Below are 13,194 nucleotides of genomic sequence, written 5' to 3' on the forward strand. Positions count from 1 at the left end.
ACTGAGAATAGCAAGAAATTTATTTTACAAGCTCATACAAAACTACTGTTTTTTCCATTTTTACCATTTCATACATATAGACAGAAACATACATTTTACGGAAATACAACTTCTCTTCATTCTTTATTTCAGTTATTCAAGTTGACCATTTACTTTTCACTTGTTTTTCATCTAACTCATACTTACTACTGTTACAATTAACAAGATATTCAATAAAATTCCTTCAAGAATAATCAATGCACTGGAAATATAACTACTTTGTAAACTTGTGATTCTTTTATCCCCCTGTGTGAACAAAACTAGAAACTACCCTACTGTGTAATAAAGCAGACAAGAGTTCAAATTCATTCAACTATACTGCAAGAACACTCTTCATTTCCTGTGTCTTTCCTGTTAGTACATCTGTCCCTGACACACACCACAGCAACAAGTTTCATATATTTCTCTCTGCACAGCAATGATATCTGCTCTATTACCTTCACTGTAGGTATCAAGGCAGACTCAGGATGATGCAGCACCTAGACTGGCGAGGAAAGCAGCATGACATCACCAGTCTCCAGGAGCTAAAGAATAGTCAAAGAAACAATGATGCCAATACAACAGAGTGACCAAGATAATATAGAAAATTACAACAAAAGCTTCAGTAAAATTCATGGGGTTGTATAGTCTAGTAAACATAGCCCAGATTAAGTGGCTAACCCATGAAAGCCAGTTTGAGTTTCATGCTAAGATAGTCTACAGCAACAGAAACCTTTAGAGAATGAAGAAAAGGACATGTATTACAATACATCCTGGGGAGCAAACTTAGCTCAGTTATTAAACAGTTTTGAAGGAAATTACTAAGAAGAAAATCATGACCATACCATAATTGCAGAGACAGGAAGATCGTCTTGGAGTTGCTCCTTACATACATACAACAAGGAAGAAGAAAACAATGAAAAATGCAAAACACCCCAGGGGTGGGGCTGAGTAGAGTGGATGCAGTTACTGGAACTTTACGATCCACTCTGGAAAATGATAGAATTCATATTCACTGGCAGAAAGCAACATTCAACCCAGGTACTACCCTGAGCTTTTCCTTTCATCTTCAGCTCTGGATAGGAAGTATTTGAAGTTCCACCTGAATGGCAGTTCCTAGGAGAGAGGCTTTTACAGACAAGATGACAATAGCACCAAGAAAAATTTACATTTATTTCTCTATAGAACAACATGACAGACCATTTCCTCAAAAAGAGCTATTCTCTTTAGGAATGTTTTTATAAATCTTGTATGTATATGTATGCTTATATTAATGAATTTCATGTGTATTTTTCTGATTGACAAGTTTTATATGCTGTTTTATATGCAAAAAAAATTGAAGATGGTTTAACAAACCAATATTCAAATGATGTATCTCTGTATTGAGATCATTTTGTTTATGATGATAGTTCTTCATTTTCTTTTTTAAAATGTATTTTATTTTAAATTGTGTCAATTTGTATCAGTGTGTTCTCCTGGATGCCAGAGGAGTACTCTGAAGCAAAAATTGTGAACTGTTCAATATGGTGTTGTAAATTGAGTTCAGGTCTTCAGGTCTCCTTCTTTTCAAAAGGCATATGGATCTTAACCACTAAGTAATCTCTCCAGTCTCTCATATTTTGCTTTTATGTAATTAGACAAGATTCCAGATCACCATTGCTCTAATTTATCAGAATTTGAAGCAACATATTATGAAATTCATTTTAGTTTATTGTTTTATTGATTATATTTATTTCTTTAAATTTTTCATTACTATTTTATAATGCCATACAATGTGTTTGTATTATATATACCTTCCTCTTCCAGATTCCTCTCAGATCCAACTTTACCTTCCTACATGTTCAACTTTCTATTATCTATCTAAATATATAGCTCGCTAGCTAGCTATCATCTATCTATCCATCTATTTCTATCTCTTTATGCCACTCTCTTTATCTCTCTCCCTCTGCCTTTTTAATCCACCAAATCCACTTTGTGGTATCCAGTATTCTTGTGTATAATACTTTCTGTGGTGTGTGGCTGACCTACAGGGGTTACGTCATTAAGGAAAATTAATTTTCCCTCTCCTAGAAGTTTTCACTAGTGAAACTTCATGCCCTCTCTCTTTAAAAAAAAAAAGAATTTTTTTGACAGTAATAAAAGCTTTGGCTAAAACCAACTTAGGGAAGAAAGAGTTTATTTCACCTCTTGTCTAATTCTATATGTCATTTTCAGCATGTTTTAAAGTGTGAAATTATATTTGTTTGGATACAGGCAAATGTTTTTACCTGTATGACACACACACACACACACACACACACACACACATATATATATATATACACACACACACACATTCCATGCTATTCGTTAATAATATTAAAATTTTCAAAAGTTTATTTCATGGTATAAAATTATATTATACTGATACTAAGAGTTCCATTTGTATAACCCATGTTCACATCCTTGTACAGCAACATGTACCCCTTCATATGGGACAATGAATTTTTCACATAGAATTTTGTAAAATTTACAAAGCTCCAATTGAAGAATAAATCATAAGTACAAATGTAAACATACAGAATCTCTTAAGAATAGGTCTTCCTCCAGAAAATAGGAAACAACGCCTTACATAGTTTAAGGACTTGGGGGTTCTGCAACATTGAGCTTTTACCTTAACCACCACATCATGGACAGAAAAGCCTGTCTGAGCTTAGTGTTTCCCAGAATTAGGACACAGGAGTGGCCTGATGGAAAAGCAAGTGCTGCACCATCAAAAATCAAATTGAATAAACTTTTTAAATGGATATCATTTTTCAAAGACTGCATAACAAGTGCCAGAAAGAAAATAGTATATAGTGACAGGAAGGTGACCACCATTTGCAGGGCCTTTATGCGGGCTGTGGTGCTGACATCTCTGTATCCTTTGTTGTTGTGCTGCATGTTCTTCAGATGTCTCCACAGGGAGAAGATGAGCAGGAGTAAAGTTGTTAGAGACACAGTGAAAGGTATGAATGTGAACATAGTGTTGGTGAGTGTCAGAAACCTAGGAAAGTATTCATAGTCATTTGAATCAGAACTGTAGGACATGTTTGCTTTATATCCATCAATCCAGACAACAATATATTCATTTATGACTTTAAGATTTATAAACAAGAAAAGAAGAGACACCAGCAGTGTCATTGAAACAACTTTTTTTGCTCTCCACTTTAGGAAAAGAAAAATTGAATTGGAAAAGCTGGCTATCTTGAGGAAATAAAATATGCTGAGACATGTAGCAAGCCAGATGCTGAAATGATTGACCACTGTCCAGGAAAAATTACTTATTCTCAAAATTCTTCCACTTATCCCTAAGGATGGATACAGCTCATATATCAATAAAACTATGACCAGTGACCACATAAAAGCAAGTCTGGAGATGGCCAGAGCAGTGAAGATCTTATCCACTGTAGAGATCTTTCTTCTCTTGCCCCAATCCATGATGTTCACCTGTATTATGAATCCATTTCCTAAACTCCCTATAATGATTTCCACACCTAAAATGATTGGTAATATGTACTCTACAATAACTTTCATTGTTACCAAGAGATGCTCAAAATTCTACTGTACTGCTAAAGGTTTAGTAATGTGATCTTCTAAAAGAACATGTCTATGTGATTCTTGAAAATTCAAAGCATAGTTGTTATGAATATCCATACAAAATGTCAAGCAAATATTAAAATTCATTAGTGACTTGGTTTATAGTTTTCTTCACAAAAAATAATATATTGTCCAAGACAGTTCAGAAGCACTTCATTTATGTCCGACATACTTTACACATAACAGCTGGAGGTTGTCTGTAGTTGATGCTAAAAGAAACAATGAATTTTCATTTGTGTCATCAAAAGTCTTATTTGTAGTGCCATAAATGTCTACTTATTAAATTTAGCTTCTAAATTTCTAGGCAAGCTAAAATTCAAGCTGGCAAAAAATAAGAATGACGCTAAATACATTAAAATAAAAATTCTATATGGGGGACATACTTTTATTTTCAAGGTTTTTTCCCTTAAGTTATTAGAGTTGCCTACTTATCTAATAGAGATAATTACTCCCCATGAATTCCTTGTACTGATAATACCGATCATTTTTCTAGATGATGCAACAAGGTGATGTATAATTAATTCTGCATGAAAATACAAATGTACACGAGTGGATAAATATAAAGTTAGACATACATCCTTTCATTTCTCTCTTCAGTAATTCCTATTTGCTATTAATGGATATTTATTATGCAACTAACTTATTCTGAGTACTGTGTTGGTGGTTTAGACATTGTGTAAATTACTTTCAGGTGTAAATGATGCAATAAATATTCTGTAAACATTTACCTATTTTATCCATGAACAAAAATGCTTTGGAAATATCCTTGTGCTACTTAACAGACAATAAGGTTACATAAATCAGTCTACACCAGAAGATTCCCCCTCACTTTCTGTATCTCTCTTTGTAGTACATCCCATTTCCCCTGTCAGTACTAAGGAGCTTCATTTGATTCCAATATATGCTTCATTACCCTCTCTGTAGGCAGCAATGAAAATGCATAATGGTGCAATGCCTAGGCAACTGGGAAATCGAGCATAGCATTAAAACATTCCTCAAAAGCTAAAAGATATTTTAAAAAAGCAATGACACAAACAGTACAAATACAGAAGAAAATATACATCAAACACTACAATTACTTCTGTGATTCTACTGGCAAACACTGTCCAGCACTTAAGAAGTTGATTCAGCTAGGCGGTGGTGGCGCACGCCTTTAATCCCAGCACTCAGGAGGCAGAGGCAAGCGAGCGGATCACTGTGAGTTTGAGTCCAGCCTGGTCTACAAGAGATAGTTCCAGTACAGGCTCCAAAAGCTACAGAGAAACCCTGTCTCAAAAAAAGAAACAAAAAAAAAAAAGAGGAAGAGGTTGATTTAGGAGGCTAGCAAGTCTGAAAACAGTCTGGTATACATGATCAGATCTTTTCTCAAAACAATAAGAACAAGAACAGAAGTCGGTAGAGATTGCAGAGAAAGACAAGGAATGTTGCTTGTTGATGGAACACAAACTCACACAAACTCAGTCACCTGCAGGAATGCTGTGTAAAAAAAGTGATATTCTTACGATTGCCCCACAATTGAGGAACAGCCATACTGAGAAAATTAACTAACCTGTCTATTGAAATGTTAAGATAAAGTGCTAAGGAAGGATAGAAGCATAAGCATACCATCACTGCAGAGACATGAAGGTCCTCTTGGCAAGGCTCCTTCCTTACAACACTGAGAAGACAGAAATATGCAAAACACCCTGGAATGGAGGTAGAGTGAGTGCTGCTCCTGGAGCTTTTCTTTCTGAGAAGTGACAGAACTTGTATCCACTGGGAGAGTAGCAATCACTCAGGGGAGGTTCTCCAAGCACCTCCCCTGCACATTCTGCTCTGAGTGGGAAAAAGGGACAGTTCCACCTGGACTGCAATTGCTGGGAAAGACAGAGTTTTGAAACAAGAAGAACAGCACCAACAGGTCCCACATAATTCCTCTACAGAACAAATGACAGATCACTTCCTAAGAAGCGTGGGTGTCCAAGTAAATTTTATATTTACATCTATGGCATATATTTACAAATCAGTGTATTTCATATTTTGATTAGGTACAAGTTTTATTGACTTACTAAATACAAGTAATTGAAAAGGGTTTAGCAAATCTAAACTCGCCCTGTGTACCACTTATTTATGTCACTACCTATGAATCTCCAATGCCTATACATGTCTTTTAAATAAAAATCAATTGGACTCTCAATTATAACACTCAAATTTACCAAAAATTTGAGAAAAAGCATTGAAACTCCTTTCTCCCTATTTTTTAAATTAGTATTGATTTTAGTATAATATTTCAGATTTAAAGTAAAATGGTGATTTCTAATGTAACAAAAATATTTAAATATGTATTATAGATTGGTGGATGATGATACATGATTGATGACAGATAATATAAGATAGATAGTTTATAAATATAGATATATAGCTCATACTTACATGCACACGTATATAAACAGATGATAGATTATAGAATCAACTTTGTTCATCTCTACAGAACTAGGTTCTCAGTAAGAAGACCATGTTACATGCCCAACAAGGTTATCATAACTGCTTAGATTTTTTTTGTCTGTTTATCTTTTCTTGTATACATAGATATCAAGTGTTGACACTTGATATTGGGCAACTGGTGTGGGAGGTTCTTCTGTTCATGTGTTGCTTTCATTCATTAATTAATAAAGAAACTGTGTTGGGCCTGATAGGGCAGAACTTAAGTAGGAGAGAAAACAAAACTAAATGCTGAGAAGAGGGAGAGAGTGAGAGAAGCCATGGATCCTCTCCCTGAGATGCATGCCTCTTAGAATCTCCGGTAAGCCACAGCCACATGGCAATACACAGATTTATGGGGATGGGTTAAACTAATATTTAAGTGTTAGCCAATAAGAAGTTAGAGCTAATGGCCAAGAAGTGTTTTAATTAATATAGTTTCTGTGTGGTTATTTCAGGTGTACACTAGCCAGGTAGCCGGGACAAACAAGCAGCTTTCCCCCTTGCAACAGGCAACCTCTCTGGAAGGTTGTTCCTGGAGAAGTCTGATTCTCCTCTTTCATCAGATATTTACCACCCATAATTCTTCCATCTAGAGAATAAGACCCTGTGAAATTTCCTGTTCATGTTGCCATGTCTACTAGTGTTGTCACTGTTTTTGTCAGATAACAATATTGTTGAGAGTTCATGGGTACAACTTCTTCTCATATACCATCTCATAGCAGATAAGAATAATTTTGATTCTTAAAATCTTTCTGTGTACTCATCTGTGATTTCCTCTAAGTCTTATTAGGTTGAAGAACCCAAAAACCCTTATTATATGCATTTTCAATCAGCTTTTGATTTCTGAAATCTTCCCCATCAGTTTCAAAAAGAAACTCCTGATAAAGAGGGAGAGCTATTCTCACGGTATACGTATGTTTATTTAAAATATGCTTAGAAATTACATTGGTTTAGGAAAACAGCAGTAGAAAGTTCTCCCTTCCAAGTACCTCCTCTCACTCCCTTCAAGTCTACCAGTTCCCCATCCCTCCAGTACGTTGTGCTAGTTAGTTTTGTGTCAACATGACACAGGATATAGTCAGCTGGTAATAGGAAACACCAATTGAGAAAATGCCCCCATACGATCAGGCTGTAGGCAAGCCTGTGAAGCAGGCTTATACGTGTGTATCTGTCTGTCTGTCTGTCTGTCTGTGTGTGTGTTTATTGGGGAAGGTCCAGTCCACTGTGGGTGGTACTAACCATTGCCTGGGGGCTCTGGGTTCTATGAGAAAACAGGCTGAGCAAGCCAGTAAGCAGCACCCTTCCATGGCCTCTGCATAAGCTCCTGCCTTCTAGTTCCTGCTCTGCTTGATTTTCTGTCCTGACTGACTTCCTCAGTGATGGACTACAATATGGAACTGCAAGTTCAATAAATCCTTTCCTCCCCATCTTGTTTATGTTAATAGTGCTCATTAAAACAGTAGTAAGACTAACTAAAATTTCCATAATCTAGTCTTAATCCTTATTTTATACAAACACATACACACATACAAACACACATAAACACATACACAAATATATACACATAAAACATACACACAAAGACACAAACATATATGCACATGCATATATATACAAAAACACATATACATAAATACATACACATACAAACCTACATACAATTATGCATAGATGTACACACAGAGACACAAATAAATACATATAAATACACATACAAGTGTATACACACAAAACACACATATACACACATAAAGACACAAACACATACACAAATGTATACACACAACACACATTATACACAAACAAATGCATATACATAACACCATGTGGCAAAATGTAGACTAATACAAATGGGTTAATTTAAGTTGTATGAACTAGTTAGTAATAAGCCTGAGCTATCGACCTTGCATTTATATTAATATTAGGTTTTTGTGTGTTTATTTGGGAGTGGCTGCTGAGAAAGTATGTTTACACACAAATACAAATACACACACATATATACAAACATATATGCACATATATAAACACAACCACATACAATCCACACACATGAACACCCATATACAAACACACATATACAAACACACAAAACATACACAACCACACACATAAACATGCACAAACAACACAACACACAGAAATACACATATACACAAACACATATGCATAAACACACATACATAAACACACTCACATACATATATATATATACACACACACAAATATACACACACAAAATCACACCACAAACAAACACAAACAACCTACACACTCATACAGGCACACAATGGATTCTGTTACTTAGTCTATTTAACTAGCTTGTGCTCTTTAACAAGCTAATAACATTAATATTATGGTTATTATTGAAATGTGTTTATTTATAGCTATCATCTCTGTCTTTGTTACTAACCCTATTTTGTGATTCAATAATTGCAGTTTTCTTTTCTGTAGAGTTTTGTTTTTATGTGAATTCCTCTCTTCAGTCTGAAGTATTGTATCCAGTATTCTCTGAAGGACTGGTTTGGTTGACAGGAAGTCTGTGATCCTGTTAATATCATGGAAACTTTTTCTTTCTCTTTCAGTTGTGGCAGATAGATTCTCTGTTTAAAGAATATGAATTAGGTTCATTAGTCTTTTAGAATTTTGAGCACGCTATTCCAAGATCTTCTGGTATATAAGTTTGCAGAGAGAAGTCAACTGTTATTCTGATGTTTCCTTCATATGTGATTGTAGCATTTCCCTTAGCAGTTTTTAATACTTTTTTTGTTCTGATGTGGGATTCCCCTCTGTATGCTGTGAATAGCATTGGTTAATAAAGAAACCATCTTAAGCCTCTGATAGGGTAGAGTAGAGCTAGGCAGGGAAAACTAAACTGAATACTAGAAGAAAGGAGGTAGAGTCAGTGGGAAGCCATGGAGACATACACGCCGGTAGGCCACGAGCCTCATGGTAAAATATAAAATAATAGAGATGGGTTAATTCTACATGCAAGAGATAGATAGTCATATATTTAAGTAGTTGGCCAAGCGGTGATTTAACTAATACAGTTTCTGTGTGGTTATTTCGGGAGTGTTGGCAGCTGGAAAAGGAACAAGCGGAGGACAGCCATGAATACACTAGCAGCCTCATACTACAAATTGGTGCACCAATGTGGCCAAATAAAATCCACTTAAAACCTGAGAGAACTTGAAAAGGAATCCTAGACACAAAATAACAAAGTTAATCATGGTTTGGTAGCAGCAATTTGGTGGACTCTATATACATGGCTCTTTTAAGAGAGGTTTTCCTGATTCCGCAGTAGCAGAAAAAAAAAAAAAAAAGCTGTGCAGTTTTGAAAGAGTTTCCTGGGCCCTGCTGCCAGTACAAACTCTGAAGAGGTTTGGCTACGGAGCATTTAAATGGGGTTTTGTGAGCAGAATGCTACAACTTGCTTAATGGCAACATAGAACCACTGTGTGCCTGAAAATGGGGCTGTGAGCATGGCTGGTGCTAAACAGACCTCTGCCTTGCCATATTGGACTATGTGGAGCCAAAAGGCAAAGCAGCCTTAAAAGCCCTTAGCATTTTAAGAAAAGCCCCTGGACAGAAAAGAATTAAGGATACACAACAGGACAGATTCAGACATAAAAGACCTCTAAATGGGACAAAGTGTTGGATGAATATATGTAGGCTTGAGAGAGAGAAGAAAATGAGTATAGAAAGTTATAAAAAGCCGGGCGTTGGTGGCGCACACCTTTAATCCCAGCACTCGGGAGGCAGAGGCAGGCGGATCTCTGTGAGTTCGAGGCCAGCCTGGTCTACAAGAGCTAGTTCCAGGACAGGAACCAAAAGCTACGGAGAAACCCCGTGTCGAAAAAAAAAAAAAAAAAAAAAAAGAAAGTTATAAAAAGAAGTAAATGGTTTATAAAAAATAAAAATAAAAATAAGTCTTTAAAGAGACAGAGTATGGACAAATAGATTAAAAGAAGTTAAAAAAATAAGCCACATAAAGATGGAATATACACAGAGAGTCTGGATTATGTATATTATTGTGTTTGCTTTAATTTTTTCGACTGCAGAGAGACATTTGATTTTGGAGACTGCTAAGCTAAAACAACATATATGTTTTAAAAGTTTCTTGATTTCAAAATTTGAATCTAAGGATTTGTTGATTTGGAAAAGAGGTTCTTCTTTTGTTTCCACAGAAGATGAGAACCTATGGAATCCTTACAGACTAAGGTGGATTGATGGACCAAGAACCTCTGAAAGGTCACCATGAATATCCCCCAAAATACTTCATCCAACAAACAGCAGAAAGCAGTTTGGAGAGAACTACACCCATATTCCCAAATATTGTTTGTAAATGTTTCTTTATATTTAAAGGGGGATATTCTATAGAGATCTGCATTGGTATAGATATTGGTTTATTGATACAAACTTAAGGTCAATTTTGTTATATTGTGTTTATGTATTTCTGATCATTAATAAGATATTGTGCTTGTCATTTAAAAATATAATGTATAATTAAGAAATACGTGTTAATAGATAGCCATTTGTAATAGTCAAACTTGTAGTTATAATTAGTTACATTTTATAGATAGATAGATAGATAGATAGATAGATAGATAGATAGATAGATAGATTTTAGTTAGATAGGTATTCTTCAAATTTTTCAAAGATCTTCAGAATATGGCATGTAAAATGTTTTAAGAAGTTAAGACTTTTCATGACAATGAGACACATCTGCTCCTGGTGGCACCAAGCTAATTCAAGAGAAAGATGGGCATCAAAGAGTCTCCTTATGGAGTTTGTTACCTATTTGGACAAAAAACTGCTCCTGCCTTGACTGCTTAATGGTATGCTGTGTGAACTGGACATGTAAGACCCACAGAGAAATGACTGCTAAACTTGCCTAAAGGTGAGACAGTCCTTCTGAGTTCCTGCTTCATGAAAGAGTCTGCTAGACATTCTTCAGAACACAAAAGAAAGTGACTGACAAACTGCCAATATAGGCAGAACTGTCTTTGAAATTTTCTGCTTTATGGAAAAGTCTGCTGGATACTATGGGCCTGTGGGCTAAATATTGGATGCTCCAATGGTACAGAAGTATTTTGGGTGACTCTCCAGGCAGCAAGATGTCTCTGTCAATTCCAGAGTTTTGGAAGTTGCTTACAAAGCACTTCCTGTTTACTTAGGTAATATTATATTTTTTGGAGTCTTTGATGGAGTTAAAGAATTGATAATTATAGTCATCTTTAGTTATGATAAAACAAAGTAGATATAAATATTGTAACTATAATTCTTGAATTCTTGCTTGATACCTGTTTTGTTATATGTAATTTTACTGTGTTGAAGTTAAAACCTTCCTTCTTATTTAAACAGAAAAGGAGAGGTCATATAGAATTCCCCTCTGTATGCTATGAATACCATAGGTTAGTAAAGAAAAGGTCTCAGGCCTGTGATAGGGTAGAGTAGAGGTAGGTGGACAAAACTAAACTGATTGTTGGAAGAAGGGTGGAAGAGTCAGTGAGAAGCCATAGAGCTGATGCTGGAAACAGATATGCCAGACCTTGCCAGTAGGCCACAAGCCTTGAAGTAAAACATAAAATAATGGAGATGGATTAATTCTAGATGCAAGAGCTAGCTAGCAATACACTTAAGTTATTGCCCAAGCAGTGATTTAATTAATAGTTTCTATATGGTGAATTCATGAGTCTGGGTGGGAAGTGAACAAGTGGAGGGTGGCTCAGAGCACACTAGCAGCCTCTTACTACGTTTTCTATGTATCTAGTGTTTTAATTATTTTGTATTATCGGGAGTTTCTTACATGTCCTGCCTATTTTAATGTGTGCTTCATATATCTATATGGGTATGTCTTTTTTACCTTTTATTGAAAGTAGATATTTTTCTCATATAATAGCTCTTGATTACACTTTGTTTGACTCTATTCTCCCCTGTTCCTACTTACTTTCCTACCCATCTGTATATACTCCCTTTCTGTCTTTCATTACAAAACTAGCATGTTTCTATGGGAAAATTTATCATATAATAAATATAATAATATAATATAATGTGGTAAAACAAAAACTAATATAATCAGAATACGACAAAGGAAACATGAGGAAAAGTGTCCAAGAAAAGACACAACAAATTAATACAGATGCTACAAAGACCCATTCATTCACACATTCAGCAATTCTGTAAAAAGCACCAAACTGGGTGCCATTATCACACGTAGGATCAGGAGGAGGAGGAGGAGGAGGAGGAGGAAAAGGAGGAGGAGAAGAAGAAGAAGTAGAAGAAGAAGAAGAGTGTATGTGTCTCTGTGTGTGTATCTTAAAATTAGAAATAAAATAAAGCCTTGACTAGCATACAAGACAAGAATCCTTCAAAGATTTCACTGAGTGGCCTACAGGCTCTCACAAGGAGTTCCTGTTGGAGTTGGAAGCTGTGATAAAGCAGAGTGAAAAAGGTTGTGTGTGTTGGGGAGTTGGGGGTTGCATCTGTGTAATTTAGAGATATTTCATTTGTATTTTAAAGCTTGCCTGAAGGTCAGTGCAAAGTAGTCACACTAGCTAGCCATTCAGGCCAGGCAATGGTGGCACACACCTTTAGTCCTAGCAGCTACACTACTTAGCCATAGAGACCAGACAGTGGTGGTGCAAGCCTTTAATCCCAGCACTAGAGAGGACTATAAGGCGGAATGATACAGAAACTTGTTCTCTTCCAATCTGAAGATTACAAAAAGGTAAGAGCTCTCTAGTATCTTGGCTGCTTTCACTTTTCGGTCTCTGGGATTTTATTATTCGTGCTCTAGTGTGATCTATAGAGAAAGAGGCAGGGAGGAAGGAAGAAGGGAATGGGTGCTCTGCTACAGAGCTGGGTGTAAGACGAGGACACTGTTCTGAATGTGGTATGTCTTTTCAATTGGGAAAGTTTTCCTCTATAATCGTGATTACCTGATCTTTACAATTGACATGAGGTTCTATTCTTCCTTTTATGCCTATAATTAGTCAATTTGCTTTTTTTTTATCATCTGCCAAATTTCCACTATATTTTTTGTGTGTTTTTAGCTTTTCATAATTCTTCGATTAAGTGGTCAAATTTTAGATTATT

The 13,194-nt window shown here is 35.8% G+C and overlaps 1 protein-coding gene across 1 annotated transcript; it reads right to left on the bottom strand.

Annotated features, from left to right (window-relative positions):
* Positions 1–2,667: 2,667 nt before the first annotated feature.
* Positions 2,668–3,573, bottom strand: LOC121465956 (taste receptor type 2 member 140-like). Its single transcript, XM_041679372.1, has one exon. It carries the CDS (start codon positions 3,571–3,573, stop codon positions 2,668–2,670), a length of 906 nt encoding a protein of 301 aa, XP_041535306.1.
* Between the last annotated feature and the right edge of the window lie 9,621 nt (positions 3,574–13,194).

This window comes from Microtus oregoni, unplaced genomic scaffold (genome assembly GCF_018167655.1).
Source record: "Microtus oregoni isolate MIOR12 unplaced genomic scaffold, Mior012 000002F_ref0000024, whole genome shotgun sequence".
NCBI lineage: Eukaryota > Metazoa > Chordata > Mammalia > Rodentia > Cricetidae > Microtus > Microtus oregoni.

Excerpts from the sequence above, each read along its gene's own strand:
- LOC121465956 (XM_041679372.1), bottom strand. The coding sequence starts at position 3,573 with ATGAAAGTTATTGTAGAGTACATATTACCAATCATTTTAGGTGTGGAA.